The sequence below is a fragment of the Pleurodeles waltl genome, chromosome 11 (assembly GCF_031143425.1).
Source record: "Pleurodeles waltl isolate 20211129_DDA chromosome 11, aPleWal1.hap1.20221129, whole genome shotgun sequence".
Taxonomy (NCBI): domain Eukaryota; kingdom Metazoa; phylum Chordata; class Amphibia; order Caudata; family Salamandridae; genus Pleurodeles; species Pleurodeles waltl.
This window is the reverse complement of record NC_090450.1, coordinates 704,833,324-704,856,732: the sequence shown is the minus strand read 5'-3', so window position 1 is coordinate 704,856,732 and position 23,409 is coordinate 704,833,324. Positions and strand designations below refer to the sequence as shown.

The window sequence follows — 23,409 nt, the reverse complement described above, 5'->3', positions numbered from 1 at the left end:
GCTTACATGCTGGGGATGCGTTGACATTGAGGAATAAACTCCATCTCTTTTCATGTGCAGAAATCGCATTAGACTCGTGCAGTTGATTATTTGTTACTGAGCGGTAAGCTCCTGCCTTTGAGATGTGGAGACAAGGCATTAAGCTCTTGTTCTAGGGGTCGTTTGTTAGCTAGTGAAAGAGAAGCTCTCTCCCGCTGATGTGCCCAGGCATTGCGATAAACCGGCACTGAGATTATATGCTAATTTACAGAGAGGTTCTCTGCTGCTGGGGTCTGCACGCGCTGCAATAGGCCCTGGTGTTTGTTAGTGATACGGAAACTTTGCCTCTGTGCCCTCACTGCATTAGCTTCCGGTACAGGGGATAGTTACAAAGACGCTCCCTCCCTCTGAAGTGTGCATGCACTGCTTTAAGTGCTCGTTCGTCGGTTAGTGTTAGGGAAACTCGCCTGAGCCTCTCTAGAATGAACGTGCTGCATTCTCCTTCGCTGGGGTTAAAGAAGCTCTCTGGTGTGCTGACACACAGATATGATTTTAGGCCTTGGTGCTAGAGTTGTGGAGAGTTTAAGTGTATTTACTTTTATACTGTGTCACTTGTGACATCCATGCGTGTACAAATTGTACAATTACCAACTACAAAGTTATACGACCATGGGGAGAGAACAGATTGGTACCAAACTCTCCCTGAACTTCAAAAGAGATGTATATTTTCTTCATACGTAAAGGCAGAAACAGCAAAGCTCAAACCCGTTACATAGAAAACGAGTTCTCCATATCCTAGTAAGGGAGAAGTTTCTTGCACCGCAGGCGTGCTGATAGAAGCGAGATAGGTGGCACAACAATAACATGCCCTGGCTTCATATCAGGGCTCAGTAGCAAATTAGGAGGAGAATTTGTGAAAGAAGGGAGGCGAACGCCATCGCTGCCACAGTACCTTTCATATCTTCGTCTTCAATGGTGGTGTTGGAACTGTCGGAAGACTCCTAATAAGAGAGGGAGCGAGAGAGAGGGGAGGTGGGAGGGAGACAGAAGGAAAAAAAAAGAAAGTGAAGAACACGTTATGGTTATAATAATCGCGCAACAGCTGTCAGCGGCTCCGGAAGAGCTCGGGTTCCAAGGGACAAGGGCACCAGGGTTTAGGACCCGATATAGACACATGAGCTCACTGAGATTGGCGGCCATCTTGGTTCGGGAATTGCCGCCTCTTATTAAAAAAAGATCGTGTCTCGTATCTCCTTTTCATCTCTGCGCTCTGCTCTGCCACTCTAGTCTCTTCGAGTTCATCCCTTCATCACAGGCACAATTATTTTTTTGCCATTCTGTCCCTTCTTTCACCCACCCACAAATTCACCCATATAAATAACAATATATTTCAATGCCAATTGCCAGGCCCTTCCTTCTCAATCCCAGCCTGTCCTTTGAAAATCACAAGCATTGTTTCACTTTCTGCAGGTTTCCACCTTTTATTTTCACTGGTCCTCACACATCACACACAGGCTCTGCGTCTCTTCTTTTCAGCATGATTTCCATTCATCACTCTCTCTCTGCCACTCCAGGCTTCATCCTTTTCCCACTTCTCCCTTTCTGCGTGTTAAGCTATTTAACCAAGCCTTAAACTCTTCCACCTTTCTTGAAAGGCCTGCTCCCTGTCTTGGTTTCTAATACTGGCCTGCCATTCCCCACAGGCCCCATCTCTCCTATTGTGTCAATATCCCTCCATTCACCACAAGCTCCAAGTCTCTTCTTCTGGTCTCAAAAATTGTCAATCACAGTCTCATTTCTATCAGCAGCACTGCAAGTCCTGTGTACACCTATACATAGTAGGTGGTCAAAGTACATGTAAGGAACCATTCTTTTCATGTTAAAATGGTGTTTAAACATTTGGCGGAAACTGAGAGTATAACCCCTTAAATCCTCTACCTCTTGCCACTGCCAACTGAGCCACTGCACTGCACCAACACTTTACCAAGTGTGCAGCAGATGAGGTCCCGCAGAACTACTAGTGTAAGCGTGATTGTTTAGTGCTCTACATTTTGTATCAGGAACTACTAAACTGAAAAAGATGAAGGTGTGAAGTAAAAGAAGGGTCGAGGAATTAAGAGAGGGAAACCTAACAAACAACACTTTCTTGTGCTAACCTCCCGTCAGACATAGATTCTCACAAAACAGACAAAGAGGTTTGCATGGTTTTTGAGCGTCTCGGGGCTGTTTAAAGGGCCACAAGCACAGTGGTCCATACATTATTTATTATTCATACTCGAGTCCTTTCTATGTCTAATTTAGGAGCTGCCACCGTATGGTCGATTTAGGCTCACAGGAATTAAACATAATGTTCTTTATATGAAAAATATATACTCTACTGCTGATTAGAAATCACAGCATGTTGTTATTTACAACTGGTTTAATGGTCAAATAAGGTGTGAGTGATTTTGGTGAACCAGGTATGCATGGGTTTAGTTTCATAACTAATAATGATAGACATCAAGGAAGGTAGCATGCTGCATGGGTCTGCAGTGGAGCACAGGGGTGGTTTACCGGCCAGCGTGTATGCACCTCTGACCACTTGTTTTTTTAAAAACTTTAATCCCAATTCTCTCCTGTTACTTGTCAAACACTTCAGCTTCCATTTTACACTGTCACAGTTCTATGCTGATCACGTACAACTGATGGTTGTTTAGGTATTTCTGATATATGACTAAATATATGGGAAGTGTATGACCCATATCTATCTATCTATCTATCTATCTATCTATCTATCTATCTATCTATCTATCTATCTATCTATCTATCTATCTATCTATCGCAACCTGGGCAGTTCCCAAGTGTTAGGACGAGAGCAGCTCCTTTATATGAAACACTACATCGTCAACACTCCAAATCTGCGCACCACAAATATCTATTTTAAGCAGAGTTTTTCCACACTGAACTACAAAGTGACAAAGCCTTTTGACACTTTTACAGCAAAGTCTTTAAGCATAGGATTAGCAAGTGTCATCCACGCCGAACTGAAAAATGACAAAAGCCTTTTACCATTCCAGGTACAATATTACAGCTTTGGAGTGGTGAAATACCATCCAAGCCAACCTGGAAAGAAAACAAGTGTGTGTCAGGGGTTGCCTTGATTCATTCGAGGTTGGCTTGGATGGTATTTTACCACTCCAACGCTGTAACACTGTGTCTGGAATGGTAAGGTGACCAGGTTTGGAGTTGGTGGTGTTGTAGATTGTTCCACATAAAGGAGCTGCTCTCCACCTAAAACCTGGGCACTACCCAGGGTTTCCTGCTCTTTGTTTGCATATATATATATATAAAATCCAAGCCAACCTGGAATGAATAAAGACAAACCCTGGCACACACTTGTATTCTTTCCAGGTTGGCCTGGATGGTGATACAGATGCAAAGAACGTAATATGCTAATTGTTACCACTGTAGTGTGGGGCTGGGGTCATGAATCATTAGAACTGCAAATGAGTCATGACACCCCTACTCTCCCTTAACAACAGTAGTAAATAGGATACTATACTCTTTATGTTGGGGCATTTTTCATTTCTGTTTTTTCAAGTATTTTGTAATGTGTTTCTTTAGCCACAGGCTCGAGTCCCTTCAACATTGATTTCTACACCCGTGATGAGTTAGCAGGAGCTTAACAATCAATGGTGCAGCATGTACACTGCTACCAGGGCCCTGGACCATTACAGGGACCACTGCACTTCAAATATGTACTATTACCCAACAGGGCGCATGGGTACATTCTCCTTACATGCATTAACACCCATGGTAGTCTTGTTATGTCTCTGACACTAAGCAGGTGAAGTATATAGAAACTGCAGGGAAAACCTCCTTAACTTGTGGTAGCATGGTGCAGTCCACTCTCCTGAATGTGTTGCACAATCATCACTCTCACTCACTTTCTCCCTCATCCTCCCAAGAGTTTACTCTTGTCACCTGGCCTCCTCAGGAAGCTACTGTTCACAAGATCCTTAGTGGCTGACAATTTGGCCACTCAAATTTTTTGCATAAAATAGCATATGCTGAAAATGAAAATACATATCTCCTGGGGAACGTTGGTGATTGTGTATGGCTGTGAAATGTTGAGTGCAATATTTGTCTTTTTCTTTTCTCTGATTCACTTTAGGATGTCAAGACATTGTTGATTAATGAACGCCTTCATCACCTACTAAGTAACTTTCGATGCAGTGGAATCATCGATTCCCACTGAGTACTGCAAGAAGCTGTGGGTTTTGTGTACTTTGACTACAGAAGAGCACATTGGTTTTGTCACAGCTGAAAATAGGAGATATTTTGTGAATTCCCTTGGACTTATGTGCAAAATTGGACAGCGATAAAGTTTACCAGCACTTCTGCTGGATAGAATGTGGGTTGGTTAATGGAATACCCTCACTGATAAATACTTTTTCTACTCTTAGCACAATGGTTACCATTTCAGTCCACAGGTCAGTAGATAGGAGCCAAATGGATCAGGGGAATGAGGCCAGGAAGACACCTCAGGTGAAACCCTGAGAGAAGGCGTTCAGAAAGTTGTTAAAAGCTGGTCCTGTGGGAGACGGAGAAACAGACATCAAGTTGGGGATGATTTGTAGCATGTGGCCTCCATGGCCACCAACAGAATAGTGATCCTGGAGATTTGGGCCATATAAAGAGTAGGAGTGAGCCTTTGTGCCATTACAGTGGGTGATCACTGTCATGTAGGAGGGGGATCTGAACCATCAGATGGATGAAGGAATGAGGGAGAGAGTAAAAAAGCACAGGAGTGTAAAGGATCAGAGCTGACAAGGTGATCATAGCCGACAAGAAAGAAGTCTCTAGGTAATGCGACAAAACTTTGAGACTCATGGCAAGGAGCTCTTCCAGGTTCAGAGGAAAGAATTTGATTAAAAAGAAGGAGACAGATATCCAAACAAAACTTATGGGGGATGTCAGTGGACCTGCCATGTTGTCAGTAAGCCACAAGTGATTCTTCACTGCACTGATGCAGCAACACTCAGAATGGTGAGACGCTAGACAAGATAAGGTGCAAGGAAAATGTGTCTAGGAGAACTCGAGTTTGATGAGCTATGACAGAAGTAGCATCACAATTCATAGTGAGAAGAAACACAGCTCCTTTGACAGACATACAAGAGAGCTCAGGCAGCAGAAGCAACTAAAAGCAGCAAAGCAGCACTACTAACTAGAAATGGAATGGGTACCTACTACTGCATTGGCAATTAGGAGTATCCGAAATGGAGATGTTTAGAGCCCAGGGTTGGTGGATATTAAAATGTGGAGCAGTCACCTATTAAATGCATATATATATTTAGAGCTATTACACAGTATTTACATGAGACTACATATAATTGTTGCTACAGCCCCTTGATCGGACAAATACTCTGCTAGCGGCACTCGCTGGCAAAAACAAATTATTATTTTTGCTGATTTAACTCACCAGCTAGGGTAGATTATACTGTCTTTAAATGGCTGTAATGAAATTTTACTGATATAAGTGGTGTACCACTTACATTGTTATAAAGGAAAGGAAAGCAGAAGTAACAAGATAACATATTGGGGACTAGCAAGTATGTCTTTGATTTATAGATTTTGGAAGAGGTAGGCTGCGTAGAAGGTTTGACTGAACTGAATCCTCGAACTGTCTTTAAAATATGTTATTCCAAAATTCAAATGTATTCTTCTTAATCAAATTTAGCTCATCGAGAGGTGACTTCTAAGGCACCAATCAGTATGATCTCAAATGCTCCTAGGTATGGCGATGGAGCACATAGCAAGATATCCCAAAAGAGTCTTGATGAAGAGCTGGCAGGGTACCCCAAGAGATGGCACTACAGACTATAAAAAGTAAAAGTCCCATAAAGATTCATAATACAGTGGCAAGGGAGAATGCAATTAAGGAACTGATGAATGACACGATTTTGCTGTCTCATACCCTGCAATTCTTGTTGCAAAACCTGCGATTCACAAAAATTGCAGGAATTGGACTGCAAAATCGTGTACTTAGTGTACCAAACCCTCTTTTGAAAGCCAGACTAGTCTTTGCAACTCACAAAAGGGGTTCTGCGACTCATTCGGAATTACAGTTATAAGGGACTGTGAAAGGATCGTCCATTCGTAATTGTGAGTCACAATGACACGCCCACTGATCACATACTGTAACCTGAGTTCGGGCGGCGTCCCCTTTGCGAATCGTTTCAGATGGCCTCTGGGGGAACAGATGCAAACAGGGCTCAGAAGAAACACTGCATGCATTCTCCGATGTCTTCAAAAACTGAAAATGTTTTTTAAAAGCAGAATCCCTCCCTTTTAGGGACACAGGACTGCTTAAAAAACAAAAAGACGTTTTCCATTTGGTAATGCATAGGCCGCAGTAGTGGTCAGCTGTCCATTGCAAGCCACCATCCCAGTGTTTGTAGCCAATTACAAAGCCTACCAGACTTCCCTAACTGATAATAATCATGCTGGACATTTTGAGACACTATCAAAAGACGTTGCGCGATGCAACCCCTTTGTTCATAGATAGAATAGCAAATTGTATCCCTGTTTGCAAACCAGTTTGTGTGCCATTCGTACATCCTGGTTTGAGAACTGGGATTAGTACATCAGGCCATACCGTCTTTTAGATATAGAGGGAGGAGAAAGCCTGGAGGGGGCATTTGTTAAGTATAGCCACGAGCCCGGATCTTCAGTGGCTTATAGGATGGTCAATGTAGTGACAGAATGCCTGTGCCACGTTGTGTAATACGAAGGCAATGGTTGTCAGAATTATGGCCACTGCAGAGAGGCTTCTAACGTTGAATTTGCAGTGTTTTCTCAAAACTGTTGTCCTACGGTTGTTATTTTAATTTTGTTACTTTGCTTCAGCGCACCAAGTAAGAGGGGACGTTCTTCGTTAGGGGCTGCTTCTCCCCATAGATGGGCACGACTGCCAATTCATTTTTAGAGTACAGTGTTCAACCAGGTGCCTTAACGGTATAAGGAAGGAAACATTATCTCCACCTGCGTCTTATGGCTAATCAGTAAATCTTTTGTAAAGCCTGCAAGACTAGGTTCTTCAACTCTTCACTGCACGAGGACTGCTTAAGCATTTGTCAAGTGAATTCCTCCATCACAAATAAAGCTCATTCATCTAAAACACAATTCTCACTGAGTTTTGTTAGGGCACCTCCTATTACTTAAGAATTGATTCTGAAGAGGATTCAGCAAACAAGCTCTCTAGTGAAGCAATCTCCTCCCAGACTGTCCTCGGATTAAGGAGGAGTTAAGAATCCGATGTACATTTGATTTTTAACGTTCACGGCAACTGAGTTTTGGATGCACATAGTCACAGCCTATGTGATGCCCCCGGTAGCTAAGTGTGATGTCCTGATACGTGTTTGCACATCTGACATCTCTGACCATTCGTTCTTTGGGCCACCTCCTTTCCATTCCATTCTTTTTCACCTAACATCTTATTTCTCTCTTTTGGTTTGTTATTCCCATTCTTGCCACTTCTGGCAATAAGAAAGGCTGTCCCTACAGCATGTGTGTGTTGTGCTTGGTCCCCTAGCGTTGTGGAAGAGCTAATATCTAAATGTCGCAAAGGCATTGCTCACCCACATTATAACAGTGTCTTACTGGGGACAGAATCTTGACATCTTCCGTTACTGAAGGAGCACCCCATGACCTGTGGTTGGAAGGATGGAAATAAAGGACATGGGCGCATGAATGATTTCACGTGTTCTGCTACGCTATAAAATGTAATTTCTCACTGAACATAGGAAGTAAATTCAAGAACACCTACTTAACTGTTGGATTTCAACTTTAACCCTCGTGGGATACACAGAGGAGGTGACAATAAATCACTCGAGTTAAGGCATGGTGAACCGAAGGGAGGAGGGAAAATAATGAGGAAACGAAGAAAAAAGCACGATTTTGCAATGATTCTTTTGGAGGAGGTTAACACTATTGCTGCTGGTGTAAATAAGAAGTCTTTGGCAGAGAACATGGGCTTATAAATAGATGTGATGAACTAGATTTTCTAATGAGGTGGTTGATATGCCTCCTTCTTAAACAAAAAACACTTCTTCAGATATTACATCAAAATGTTTTGGGGTGAAATGTGGCCCCTCCACCAAGCCTTTTGGTGGGAGCACGGACTTCTGACAGCTTTTATTGGCTAAATGTTTCCGGATATACACAGTGGATGCTTTGGTTTGCTTGGGTGTTGACACGAATGAACTACCCAGACTTCACATCCTCACAATTTTACCTTGTGCATACATTTTCAGAACTAGTCAGGCAATGGCAGCAGCCGGGCCTCCACAGTTCCTCCACTGTTTGTCGTTGAGATCCCCTTTGTCTATAGAAAATATTCCATATGTTTTCTCAGTCCTCATGCCCATTTTGTGCTTGATCTGCTTTGCTGCTGTGGTTGCTAGTTTTTGCTGCAGACACAAAGAAATGGGAAGACCAACAGCAGTGTGATGGCGCTGCCCATTTTATCATTGGTCTTGCTCTGACAACACCGGACTTAAAGGCGGGAGGAAGCTCAGCTTGAATAGACATTCAAAGCTTAGCCTCTGCCTCTCAAGGGCCCTCTATTTGTAAGAGGTGAGCCCATGTCCTTTAAAATAAATAACCATGTGTTACAATCGGAGAAGACATTTTTAATAAAACGCTAACACCGCCACGATGAGGGCCAGATTATGACTATCAACACATTTCATGCAGCCACATCATACGCTAGAAAGGTTTACTTCAGTGACAGAGCAGCTCAGCCTTTATTTAAGACACAACAGTATCCTGAGCAATCTCCTCACTACAATAGTTCAGGCTACATGGGCATCCACCGAAGCTCTGAGCTAGAGGAGTGTCTATGGCTGAATCACAAACAGTAGTCTACGGTATTCCTCTAGGACCCCATTTCTCACGTTCGACCTAAGGAATAGTCCCACCCCATGACGTGGAGCTATTATGGTTATCCTCATAGCTCGGTGTGTTCCGCTCATGCGAGTCTAGCTTCCAGTTCAGAATGATTCTGTTAGTAAGGCCAGGTGCACCTGTAACAGTCACTTTCGGGGGATGTGGTGGTATCCGGAGAATAAGAGTCTCCTGAGAGCAAAAGGCTATCACTAGCAGCATTGTGACTCATACCGGATGTGGCATAATTCCATTAGCCAACAACTGTAGAATTCCTGGAGTGATTGTTCTTATTGTCAGATGTGGTTGTCAGTCACCTGGGTGAGGTTGCCCTATTTTTTTTTTGGGAGGGAGTTGCCATTTTGCCCGACATTTCTGTCTCCTCTGCTGAACCCTGTATCCCACAACTAGGGACTGTATCCTCCACACTATGTAGTGTCTTACTGCAGGCGAGTGATGGAGTAGGTCTCCTCCTACACACATGCACCCATCATCACTCATCCTTTAAACAAAGATTGCGACCCATTTTTAGATTTCAATTGAAGTAGGATTCCACAAAGTGACGCGAGTTATTTAACCTAAACCTGGTATGCAGAAAATACCACTTAGCTGATGGTAAAACAGGTGTAATCTAGGTTGGGCATAAAACAGTAACAGCAGAGTGTACATGAGCAAATAATGTAGATTAAAGTTTCATGTTTGGCTCACGACTTCTCCACAGAGAAAGGGAAAGAGAAGATGGAAATACCTTAATCCCATCCAGAGGGTTATGGATAACGGTGGTCTGAGGTTCCTGGAACAGGAGAAAGCACGACCAGAAGAAAACAAAAACAAGGAGGGGGTAACATAACATGAAAAAGGAGAATGAGAGGAAAAATGAGAGAAAAATATAAATCAAGTAAAGAGAAAATGAAAGACCAAGAGTGAAAGAGCAAAATGGAATTATAAATGAATAAAGATTGAAGAAAGGACGACGACAGAAGAATAAGAAAGAGAATAAGTGAGAAAGAAAAGATAGAAATAAGAGATAGACAATGGAAGAAAGAAATAAAGAAAGGAGAGAAGTAAACAAGAGGAGGCAAATATGATATGCACCAAGAGGAAAGTGAAGGTAGAGAAAAGGTTTATTACGTGTGAGATTTGTAGGATCAGAAAGAGGTTCAATAAAAAAAGAAATAAGAGCGAAAGTGAGCAAGAAAGATGGGTGACACGTTTTGACGGGGAGATAATGAAAGAGGGAAAAAGGAAAAAAGGAAAAAGTAAATTATGGAGCAGAAGAGATGGCAAAGGAGAGGATAGGCATGTACAGGTGAAGGGGACATAAGAGAAGACCAATGGAAACAAAGAGGACGAGGCGGTATGGAGAGATTAGAAGACAAAAATGAACAGGAAACAGAGAAAGAGAGAAAGCAAAAGACTCCGAGGTAAACGAGAGAGACAGACACGGAGGAAAAAGGCAAAAAGTAATTAGTTCAGCAAAAGGCGAATGGCTGAAAAAGAAAACTAAAGAGGCAGAGAGCAGAGAATCCAAAAAAACATGAATTTGGAGAATGTGAGCGGAAAATCAGAACTGAATCATGTGATCAAAGTCAAGCCAAATCCCTCTCCTTCTCTGTCCCCTTGCAGCCTCTGAGACCAAGGTGGGCGATACTGCCGCTTAAAAATACAGAGTGTCCAGGAACTTTGAACAGGAACAGTAAACTCCCCAATCTCAAGTCACTAAGGGACTGGGAAGAGGATAACCTATTCAGACGTCACATTAGGACTGGGAAGAGGTTATCCCAATTCAAAGTCACATAGGAACTGGGGAGAGTTTACCTCAATCTAAAGGCATAGAGGGTCCAGTGAGATGGGACTTCAGATGGAAGCTACCAATGTACCATGAGGACATTACCGCATTCCTAAATCATACAGGGGCTGGGAAGCGGTTAACCGAATCAAAAGCCATGAAAGGCCTGAGAAACAGTTGTCCAATTTTAAAGCTACAAGGGCCATTGGGATAAATACGTCAAATGTTAAGGCGCACACACTCTTAAAACATGTACACATACCTTAAAACTCTGAGGGCTCGACTCTGCTACCAAAGACAGACCCTCCGAGAAACCAATCCAGAGTTTTTTTTTGCACACTTCAGTAATTGAAATAAATAGCTCTTTGCTTAGTACAGACATCCAGACAAAATTTATAAATGGTCGATTTTGCCTTAGTTTACATAGATAAATACTGGGACGTAACACAGTATGAAGCAATTCGTTCAACCATGTTTAACAGATTAACAAGAAACTGCAAAAAGTGTGAAATCAAGGTGGGACACATATATTCTTCCCCAACCACAAGTATGTGATCATTTTCATGAATTGTTAATACTCTGTTCGGAAAATGTGCTATCTGATTGAGGCACAATGTGTAGCGTTTGAGGCTTTTTTAGGGAGGAGGTTGAGACAATCTCGGGAAGCAGTACCAATGAATCTCCAAAGGATGGGCACCATGGCTATCCATTGTTTCTAACTCTTCAATGATACTAGAGAACCATGCCAAAAGCCTGATGTAATCGTCCAAAGCCTGCACAAGGACCACAAGAATCTCTTGTGCCTGTGCATGAAGAAAATGTGGAATGCCACAAGTTTCTAGTGATTTGGAGGGGAATGCCAGTGCCCTCTTTTTATGGATAAAGGGTGCCACATGAAGTTTATTCTTTTCAAAGGTCTGAAATGAATTCCGAGATCTAGAAATCCAAAACCTACCCCAACAATGACAAACAGTCATATTATGATTGTGCTCCTTGCTGCTCTAGTGGGGATGTCTACACTTTATACGCAACCAACAAATTCGGGATAACATAGATTGCACCACTGCCGAGCACATTTTCAGTGTTGGAGGGGAATTTAGTGTTGTCATTTGACCAAGAGACATAAGAAAACATTTGTGCCGGATGTTGTTTTTCAACTAGTCAGTCAGTGAAAATGTGTTTTTTGCAGTGGTTTGTTAAAACGAGGGTGCCTGCTACTAGCCACTGCGATCAATGTGACCTCTCCTCAGCGTTCAACTGTTTAAAAACTGTTCTCAGCAACAAAGAGCCAGGAAAGTACAGACCAAAACAGCTTAAATACTAACCAATTGGAAACCTTCTGTACAAAACCTTTTGGCAAAATAGAGAGAAATTGATGTTTCACCAACCCGTCGTGCAGGTTATTTTAGTGGGGAGACAAAAAACATAAACAGAAATGGCAACACTTGTATCAAAAAAGAGAGAGGGAGAATCGTACCCTTAAGCAGGGAGATGTACCATCTAATACCACCTGAAAAAGAAGTGGAGAAGTGTAGCACAATGGCTGGAGTGGCAGACCCTGTTGCAGAGATCTGGTCCGGGACCAGGGTTCAATTCCCACTGTGGCAGGTCTTGGGCTCAATTCCCTTGGACCCGTTAATTCTCGCCTCAGTGCCTAATCTAATTAATGGGTCCCACTCTGTAACTCTGGGCAATAGCTTGCTTAATCTCCACAACGGCCCTCACAGCGCTTGGATGCCTGGCTTCACCCTGGGGCTGTCCAGGAGTGGGTGCCTCACAGGGAAAAGCCAGGAGGGGTTCCACAGCGGTATGCATACAGTGCCTTGAGACCCTAATGGGTGAGTAGTGCGCTATACAAGTGTACAGTTTACAGTTTTTTTACAGGAAAAAACACACGCGTAGTTCCAAACAATGGTCTTTCTGTCAGTGAAATAAATAGGGCCCACGGGACAACAGCAGTTGGAATGTGAAGGAATACGAGCAATGGTATACAAGGTGGAGGAGTCTATGACACAGGTAAGTTTTGACTCATCTTCCTTAGCACTCCTGACATCGGAGGACAAATTCAACGTACTGAAAAGTGTGAGGGGAACTTTAAAGTCAGTGATGTCGCAAGTGATGGAAAGTTGTAATTAGTACATAGCGCAGCATCACAAGGAGAAGATGTCTGTGATGATGTTTCAGTCATGGATGGACCAAAATGCACTTATCACATTGTACAGTTATTAGGACGCAAAAACAGAGGATTCTAGGCTGATTCTCTCACCCATCCTTTATGGCGTGCGTGACAGATTTGCGACGCTGTGAAATGCATAATAAATTGCTAAAATGGAACGGGGGAACGGCCAAGATGGAAAAAAGAAGAGTGGCCCATTCTAAATGAAACTCAGATGGGACCTCCAAAAACCACTCCACGTACCATATAACCACCGCTATTAACCGCAGGCTCTGCTAGAAAGAGCAGGGGTTGCAGCAGGGCACATGCTGTCTGGAGAAAAAGCTTTTAGAGCTTGGAAGGTTTCAGGATTTTTAGCAGACATTGCCTGCTTTGGCACTACTGAATGGAAGTAAGTAATGTGTTCTGTATTTGTCACACCTACAAGACAGTTCTGTATTTGTCACACCTACATGAGCCTCACCTCCCCCACCAGCAGCAGCAGCTGCAAAACTTTTACTACAAAACAATATTAAACTAGGTTAATTATCGTTTTGTAGTAAAAGGGGCGGGCATTAGAGATGTCAAGAACTCAGTGCGCATATATGTTTGGCCGGCTGTCTCAGGCCAGCCAAACATGCATGCGCAGTAGGCTCTCTCTAGCCCAGTAACACAGTTGCCATTGTACCAAGTGCTTCAACCTCCACTCAAGTAATATCATCCAAAAAAAGAGGGCACGCCCAGGTAGATACTAACAGGTGGGAGTCAGAGAGCCATCGGAGTGCCCCCCCTTTCAGTAATATTGCTATTGTGAATCAAACCCTTAAAATCAGGGATGAAATTCCCAAAATTATTTGTTAGATTGGGTGTTTTTTCATGTGACTATTTAGATGAAACATTACTAGACGAACAGATGTTGGATTTGCTTTAGTGTTAAGACTGTGCCATTTTGATCCACTGAAATGCACAGTAGGGAAAGCCTGGTTTGAGCATGGAAATCATTTAGGGGTTGCAGCTGCGACCCCTGGCTTGCCCTTTGTGACCCCTGGCAGCGCCTATGTGACCCCCAGCCTCAGAAGTGGCAATATTAGTGCCAAGAACACAGTGGTAGCTCGCATTACCAGGCTTCAGCCTCCTTTTTTGCTGATTTTTCTATTACATTATTAGTGATTAATAATCTATCTTTCACTATTAAAATAATAAAAAGGTGGAACAGCAGGACCTTTACTGGCATCTTAGGTAAGTGAATTAAAGTACTTTTCAGTATATCTTTTATGCATGCATGTGGGTGAGAGAGAATTCAGGTGAGAGTGCGTGTGTGAGCATGTATGTTCGTATGTGGGATAGTGAGCGTGTGTAAAGATGAGTGAGCGAGAATGTATAGGTGGGACAGAATAAGAGTGAGCAAGAGAGTAAGATTGAGTGAGTTAGGGTAAGAGTGCAACTATTGTGATGTCATGAGGGTTAAGGTTATATGATGTCACTTCCTCTACCCCGGGTGTTTTGGTGAATTGACACCCATGTGTTTGAGACTTACAAAAAGGTGCGTTTGCATGAATACTAATGAATGTGATATTGAAGAGTACATTGTCACTCAAACAAGATTGTGCATTCTGGCGGTAGCTCAAACACCAACTGCATATATGAATCAGTGCGAAAAAGGAACAAAAAGGCGATAACAGATTTTAGTAAGAATATAGTCATTTGAAGGTGGTGATATGCTAGTTTTAAGAACAATGGCAAGTTCTAAAGATGATTTCACCATGTTCAAGAGAAAATTATTTGCTCACAAAAATTATTAGTGTTTCAGATGCCAGAATCAGGACACATTTTCTATAATTTCAGAAATATCTTCCTCAGGGAGAAAAGCCTGACATTCTAAGTAAAAGAAGCAGCAGGCTTTCAGTTAATTCCTCACTTTTCTAATGCAGCTAAACCACAGAGTTCCATTGAACAATTACAATGCTAATATTCTGTATTCATCACAAAAGTGTGGGACACCTAAATGCCACGTGGAACAGGAGCTATAGCATTTAAATACTTTTAATAGAGCAGACCGGAGAAAATGAACAAAATGGTGGGTTTCATTTTGCCCTCGAAATTACAGCTGGCATTCAGAAACATTAAAATGAGGACACATTTTCTATAAATTCGCAGATCTCGTCCTCATTCATGCCAGAAATAAGGCTGTCAGTCTCAGTGAAATGTACTTTCAACAATAGCTTTCTGTAAGTTGATTCCCTAGACGTCTCCTGTAAGTCCACCGCAGATTTCTAATGAACATGTCATTCTTAATTGTTGACAAAATTATGCTATATTGCTAAATAGATGTTCAATTTAAAACATTTCCTGTGAAGTGGGTGGAAGTAATTGCCCTTTTAACTCGGCTGTTTAAAAATATGCAAGGTCATGGATAGATTTTTAGACATGTATGGCAAATCTATTTTAATGGGATCAAAATTGGTAATGAAAGAGATCTTTCCTACGTCCAGCATCCCCGTTTCCACATCCGTTTACTCAGACTATCCATCCTCTCTCGCTTAATGCCAGCTTAATTTTAAAACATTAACATTTTGGTAGATAAAGATTTTAAATCTTCCATTTAAATGTGCTGCAGTAGATTTTTTACAAGTGCATGACACTATTTGCAGACTGATCTCATGTTTAAAATTGAGGTATTTATTTTCCTATGGTTAGCAGACCCTTCAAATAAGTTGTCCTCTGGACATTTCATTTTTCTTTTTACTTTTTACAACTTACTTTTGTCAGCAGTTGCACCTTCCTGCATGGGTTCACACTGGCCTCAAACTTATTATTTTTGTGAGTTAAATATAAGAAAATGATAAAACACATTTTAAAATATTGTCTATAAAAACGTTGCACTGTATACCTTATAAATTACTACATTCAAATGTAAACATTTTAAATTAAGCAGAAAATGGTGGATTTTTTTTTAATATGCTCAAAGCCATAACAAAGTAGGCCCGATTTGCAACACTTTAAAAATACAAAACAAACAAAGTAAAATAAATGTTTTCAGAGACTCGTTTGTTTTAGGAACTTGAAGTAGCCAAGATAAGAATCCATTTTCATGTATATATATATATATATATATATATATATATATATATATATATATATATATATATATATATATATATATATATACACACATATTCAGTTTTCAGCACAGGAAAGTGAATTATTCTAAAGCTGTCTTCCACAACCGCATGCCTAACAGTTCAGGCACATTCTGTGAGCCTAATGAACACACTAGTTCCTTTTAAGAATTCTGTTCTTCATAGGCAGCTATTATAGGGAGAAAGCACAGCGAGTATGTTCCTTGATACTCTAATGTGGTTTGTCTACTGTACTAGCTATGAATCTAATGGGAAGATATCGACTGACTGCCAGCTGTCGGATTTACAATCGTGCATTCTCTTCCTTTTTATACAGAAACTGTACTTGGTTACTGCATTGTCATTTCAGATGTCAGGTGTATGGGAACACCTTCTGGTTACAGGTATTTGTCAACAAAGAAGTGAACTTGAATTTTTAGCCTTTTTCGTAGAGACCCTACCAGTTGCTATATTTAAGGATCTACTGTCTCGAGTCTCAAATGGTAAGGCATGAAGATATGGTTAAATGGGCCTAAGCTCTGCATAACTGGTGTGCTACTGTTGTTTCTCCAAAGGCTTTGCGCTACTGATATCAAAATCTTGTGAGTGAGCAGTTAAGTAGTAATAAAAAAGTCGAATAAAAATAATATAGGCTTTGGAAAATGGTAAATTTGTTAAACAACAAATATCCAGGGTTTCTGAGGCTGTAATCATAGGAACCTCCACCTGCATAAAAATGATCTCCTCACCCCACGAGGCAGTAGAGGGTTATTGGTGGGTAGGAAGAACTCTAATCGGCAATAAATGACATATGGTAGTTTTTTGTTTTCTAAAAAGTTCTAGGGATGGACTAGTTACGAGCTACATGGGAAATTATTCCAAGGTTACGCAGCAAGACAAGAAAAAAGTGGTTATCCTGACAACTAATTTTATATTACAGAATGCACCATAGGTTCCCACACACGTCTAACGATACAGAAGGGGAATACTTAGGAAAGACCTGTTGAATGTAGCTAGGTCGCAAGCTTGTATGCCAAAAAAAAAGAGGCTACATTTTAGTGACTCACTAACCGGGGTAATCTTTGCAATAGTGGCTGTCCTGTGATGGGACTATAGCGCAACAGTTCCCGACTATCTAGGGTAGTTTTCATAAATAATTTTATAACTACAACATCCTTAACATGTCCAAACATACAACCTTCATGAATAACTTATAACTAACACCTATGTCAAAGTGAGCACATTTCTGGTTGCTCTCCAGGTAGTCTTCCTGTAATAGGACAAACTGGTAAGTTTGTGGGTTTAGGCACAAATCAAGACAAGACTCCTGTTCAGCAAGTAATGAATTTCCCTTTTGAGTACTTCTGAGGTAATGTTGATTCTGAAGCAATATGCCTTTTTGAGCTAAAATAGTTTAGTTGGTAGAGCAATGTTTAAGAGACCTGTTTAACATACTGGTAGCATCGCTGAATTTAAGACAATTAGAATCCGTTTTTCATTAATGCAACTGTGTTGGCTAATAGAAGCACAGGTTATTTTTGCATCAAGAGTCTATTAATTTTCGGATATATTATATACATGGTGAAGGGTGCCGAAAAAGCTCGTTTTAGGAAAGACCTTATGTGCACTGGGCTTTCTGATCTGAACATGAAAATGGTATAAATCCATGGTCTTCAAACTTTTTAATGCTGCGCCTCCCCAGTGGAAACAAAATCAACGTGTAAAAGTATCCACAGTGTGATTATTAGAAGTGAGGATGGAGGGTTTGAAGAGTACTTAGAGTCCCTTTCTTTTTGGCACATACTCCCAGCTCGGATATAAATGACAAAACATGTTAATAATGGCCCATTACAGTGCAGTCTACAGCTGCTCAATTTGTTTCACCTTAAAACAAAGCCGTTATTAGCATAATGCTTCTTTTTTTTCGAGAGCCTGGCACCACCCCTGGGTTCACTTGAGAGCCCCCTAGGGGGGCCTGCCCCCCAGTTTGAAGGCCCCTGGTATAAATGAAGGTGGCAAGCCCTACTGGTTTTTCAACTGCTATTGGTATCACTGTGTCCAACATAACCTCTGCAAAAATATGTCTCTTAGTGAAACAACTCCTGGTAGACCCATGACTACTAAATAAACACCCCCATACAGAGTGATTGTTCCTAAGAAGAGCTTTTATGAGTCAGCCATTGATGTATGGAAGTACTAGTATGGGGCCGGCTCTACAATAAGAAACTCTACTAAAACGGACAATGTCAATACCTCTTGTGCTAAAATTAATTTGCAGGGACCAAACTTTGGCTCTGTTTGTCATTCTGGTCTCGTAATAAATTCAAAAATATTCTGTCAGCAGGCCAGATAATGATGTGGATGCATTATTTGTTTACCTCCAAAGAGCAAGATCGGCTTCAACTCAGAGTAAAGAGCATTTTATTTAGCTAGACTTTCCACAATTCCTCTTCACAGGAACTTGTTCAGGCCTCTCAAGTTCAGGGTTGGTCTTTACTTTCCAGGAAATTGTGAAAGAGTGCTAGTAACATGCTCTCCCGTCCTCCTGTGGAGGAACCATTTCCACTGCATCTACAGCCATATTATGGGATGCTGACTGAATAACAGAAGATTTAGTGGGTTGTCAAAATACATGCTTTGGAACTAAGGGGCTTTGCTTCTTTAGAGTATGCTCAAGGCACAGTTCTCAGACCGTATGTTCCCATTGCAAATGCAGGGGTCTATACATCATCCGGAACATCTCAAGAATATTTAAGATGCTTCAGACAATTTTTACATCTGACACCCAGCTCACTGTAGTGTATATTTGTACACTTGTAAATAACATCTAGAGAAATGAAGAATCAAAGCAAGAACAATGGCTGTCCTCATAGTGAGCTATAAAGGAATGAAACTTTATTTAAACGTCTGATTTAGGTCTTTATCTGGCTCAGAACACCCTGCAGCAAACATCTTATTCAAATACTACATGGAATGAGGCAGCATGTGGCTCAAATCCCAAGGATGGATGAAAAAATTGTATGTTTCAATTTTTCTTGAAATGTAAATTGAGCAGCCAAGAAGAAAGGCTTTCACACTGGCATGTTTACATGAAGGATCTTCCTATTAGACCTTTTTGCTAGACGAGCTTAGAAAGTTACTTGTCAGTAAACATATTAGCTCATTTGTTTCTTTATCATAATTATTACCTTTAGATCTATATCAAATCTTTGTAATAATCCTATAACAGTTTTAAAAACAATTTTAGTAAAATACACAAGAGAGGGGCCTTTTCACAAACTGCAGTTGTAGTAATTTTTGTAGTACTACATTAGTACCACTCATGTACTGCATAATGCTATTCACAAACCATTGTGCAGAGACCTCCGCCTCTCCTATGGTTTCTATACATAGCTATCCGCCCCAGTCGTTGAAGTCTCAGTTTGAAGCTATTTAACACATCTGATAATTATTGGATGCATTTAATAACTCAACCTTTGTCACATTTCAGCAGGTCAAACCTGCCAAAATTTAACAGGGGAAAACATACGGTGTTTACCATATCATGCGGATTTTGATGCATTAAACACCAAATGTTATTCCCATAAACTCATGATAGATATTATTTATCACACCTGGTGATTAACGTACCCAGTGGTATTGTTATTTATCAGGGGCAATAAATGCCACCTGAACTCGTAATCAGGTCCTTAATGGGAGATGAATCAGCAGGGGTAAGGTGGGGTTTAAAGAGGGACCTGCAAATACAAACGCCCGCTGACAAAAGAATAAGCCCATTTTTATTCACAAACTACACTTCTGAAGTTGCTACAGTCAAAGAAGTCCCAAAATAGTCATAGAAGTACCCCAGTCGAGGGAAGTCCAGTTCCACACATGGTCAGTCACACATACTATAACACACTCCCATTGGAAAAAATTGAGCCAGGGACTTAAAACAATGCAGCCTATAGGACAGACTCACACACCCACACATTACTTCAAGTTATTTTTGATCTTTATTTTACATTAAAATATTTGAATACTTTTAAAATCATCCTTAAGCATTTTTATATTTTCCTATACTTTACCACAGGGAGATCTCTGCATCGATGCCAGAGACCTCTACCTACTTGTGGAAAGTTACTGATAATACTCATAAACACTTATAAACCCTATTCTAGCAGAATCCACTCCCTGCTTTGAGGGGGTGAAGAAATATACATCTTCACTAAGTAGTAACTCTACACTTAAAGTGTAAAGCTGCTGCTAGGTGCCAAATTAAGTTTACACCTGAGTAAATCTACTCATGTAATTTTATCTTTGTGAATAAAGCCCAGAGAAGGGTTTTTAGGATGAAAGCCAGATCACCTTTAGAATGCTCTTCACCAAAGCAGCACTCTTCTTTCTTGATAGGACCGCTCCTTATCAGAATATTTCAACAACAAAAAAGGTGGCGTGTTCCTAAACTACATGTTTTTGGTGTTATTGGTGGACTATGCACTCGCCTAATCAAATATTCTCCTGTGGCAGACCAGGATTCCTATACTATTTAACTCACTGTGCTCGGAAAGCAGGAAATCCATTTCAGAGTAGATGGCTAAGTGTGAAATATCTGGCCTCTAAGGTTGGATAGTAGAAGTGGGCAACCATCCATTGGTATGGGAGTGGCAAAGAATAGTTGTAGTGGGTTCACGTACTATGACTGCCTGGATCTTGCTGAAGCCAATAGAATGATGTGAAACTGCTCTTGCTTGAACTCAGCAAATGTGGCTGGCATGACAGAAAGCAGCAGAAAGGCACGAGCAAATGGTTTGCTCCACATCTCTCTCATTCAGGGTTGCCAGTGTCTACTGCCACTGAACCGGCATTTCCTATTGCCTTTGGTCAAAAAAGGTCGGATTTGGGTTTCTCACATGGATGGAATGTTCTGTTCAAAGTTGGTTGGTTTAGCTTTCACCCTCTCCTTCCCTGCCAGCATTCTCTCACCTATCTGCTCACCCACTGACGGCAAGTACCATGCTGAATCACCAGTGTCTATAAGCAGTGCTCGAAATGGCTGCCAGAGAGAAGTTTTGCTCAACAAAAGAGTCCCTGTCAGGCAGAGCTGTTTATGGATAGGATGGGTTTCAAGAACATCTCTGATCTGCCTGGATAACCAAGGGGTGTGTTCTTGGACATCCAGTCAAGTAAACTGGGCTGCTATTCATCCTGTATTTCTTTTCAAGATTGGACATAGTAGCTGGAACCAAAGCTGAGCTCTGCATCAGCTTATTTACCTCCATCGAAAAGTGGTAAACGATAGGGATTGATTTAGATGTTTTCCTACAAGATCCCTGCAGTCATACAGAAAACAGTTCTCCCGCTGAACAACCAATGGAAGGACAAGACTTTTGAATAAAGCATGGAACTTCACATTTCATCTAGTGGAATGTGCTCTGGTATTGTTCTGCGGGGGCCCGGAACACAGTCATCCCATTCCTGCTCATCAGCAGGTGAAGGTTTATAAAAAACCTTCCACTGCTTTCCTTCTGCCTCAACATCTTCTATTGTAGCCTTGTGCAACCTGATGTCATGGAGGCCTACAAGGTAGAGGCTGCAGGTGAGGTCACAATAAGATAAGAACAGATTCAATGTACAGTTAACTATGAAATGTGACCCTACCAAAATTAAGTTTCAAGATCATTTACTGTATATTGAAAATGATGCTATACTAGGTGTCATATACAGGAAAGAAACTGTGTATGATAGTGTAATACATGCAGCAGGATTACATCCTGGGACCACTATTGAAGCCGTCACATATGGGGAGATGGTGCAGGCTCACCACAATTGCAGCCAGGATAGGGATTTTCTTAAAAGAATTAAGGAAGTCAAATCCCATTTTATGGAAAGGGGTTACAATGAGGAGTGTCTGAAAAAAGCAGAGAGAAGGGCTTTCAAAGTAAGGAGAGAGGGCATGTTACAATACAAGGCAGAGAAAATGGAATATGAAAAAAGGGGAGGTGATCAATCGGTAAGATTTATTACCCAAAACAACATGTACAGTATACATGTGTATAGCATTCTGAAAAAAACATTGGTCCTTATTATATAATTTGCAGTTTCAGGGAAATATTGCGCCCCCCAAAAGCATGTGTGGTGTATCAGAAAGGGAGAACCATTAAAGACCAGTTGTGCCCCAGCTATGTGAGATACACACTAAATTAAAGTAAAGCTATTACCTTGATATCAATAAAAGTGAATGGCTTTTACATGTGTGGTAGGTGCCATATGTGCTAGTTTGGCAAAAATAAAACACAAGTGTTCTCATTTAACACCCAGAATAGCTATACCATAGGAGACGTTATTAATTGTGACACTACGTACGTACCTGGAATTAAACGTGCCATCATTGTAACAGGAAGTGAAAAGCATGTATTACATGGTTCACGTTTATGAACAATATGTATGATATGGCAGGATCATAAGATCTAGTATGCACACAAGACTTGATGCACTTGCTCCCTTTTATATATGAATAAATATGTTGTGCGATAGGTGTATTAACTACTAGATACACCTCAAAGGTTGAGTCGAGATGGCGCGCTTCAATGTTGCTCCTTTCTACCAATGCATCCATAGGTAAATATTTGGTAGTTCTCTCTTGATGAATTGTCAGCATGGCTGACGCAGTGGGACGGGTCCTTCTTTGATTAGAGAAAAGTTGAGCATAAAAACACGCTCCAAGATGGAGTGGGACTCGCATGCCAGAAGCTCTACATGCTTGTTTGGGTGCTCTAAGCACAGTGGAATCGGGTAAGATTACATTTTCGGTATAATACTGCAATTGATTGGGGTACACATTTTGATGTATAGTATGTGGTGAGGATTTGTTTGTCCTCTAGAAAATAGCACTACATTTGGTTAACTGATTCCTATTGTAAGATGTGATTGTGATTGTCTTTTTAAAATATATGGGTGAAAGAAATTTGTGTGATTACCTGTGGAATTACTGTATTGCCACAGCCTTTACATCAGGCTTGGGCGTTTTTGCCGCTACAATTTAGTGAGTAGATAAATGTACAGAGGGACATTTTGTAGAGCACATCTACTTGCTTTTGGTTCCATAACGTTTAAGGGAACTATTTCATATTCAAACATAGCATGTAGTGCGCATGTTTTTTATTCATTTATTTTGGCTTTTCTTTGATGATAATTACTTTTTATAACCACTGTGGTACCACTCTACGGGAAATTGATGTTTTGATTGAGATGTGGGAGAATAGTTTTAGGTTCTATTACACACGATTAGATTATGAGAGTTTTTAGCGTCCCTGAACAAGTAGTGAAAATGCATTTTGTTTCAATAGAACTATTGTGGTGACCATACCACTTTGTTATACTATCAACAATGGACCAATTGGGTGCATTATACAGATTTATGGCTTAATAGACTGTATTCATTTAACCTTTGCTTGATCTTG

At 41.0% G+C, this 23,409-nt stretch overlaps 1 protein-coding gene across 29 annotated transcripts in view; it reads right to left on the bottom strand.

The window, feature by feature from the left end:
* CAMK2B (calcium/calmodulin dependent protein kinase II beta) overlaps positions 1–23,409 on the bottom strand; it is a 704,764-nt gene that overhangs the window by 114,264 nt on the left and 567,091 nt on the right. For 18 of the 29 annotated variants that reach the window (XM_069214308.1, XM_069214303.1, XM_069214316.1 and 15 more), the window contains 2 exons: positions 9,653–9,697; positions 932–980 (listed from right to left, as the gene is read on the bottom strand). In XM_069214308.1, the coding sequence (XP_069070409.1) occupies positions 932–980; positions 9,653–9,697 (94 nt within the window). The remainder of the gene's footprint in view (positions 1–931; positions 981–9,652; positions 9,698–23,409) is intronic. The other 11 variants (XM_069214317.1, XM_069214313.1, XM_069214305.1 and 8 more) reach the window with 1 other exon arrangement.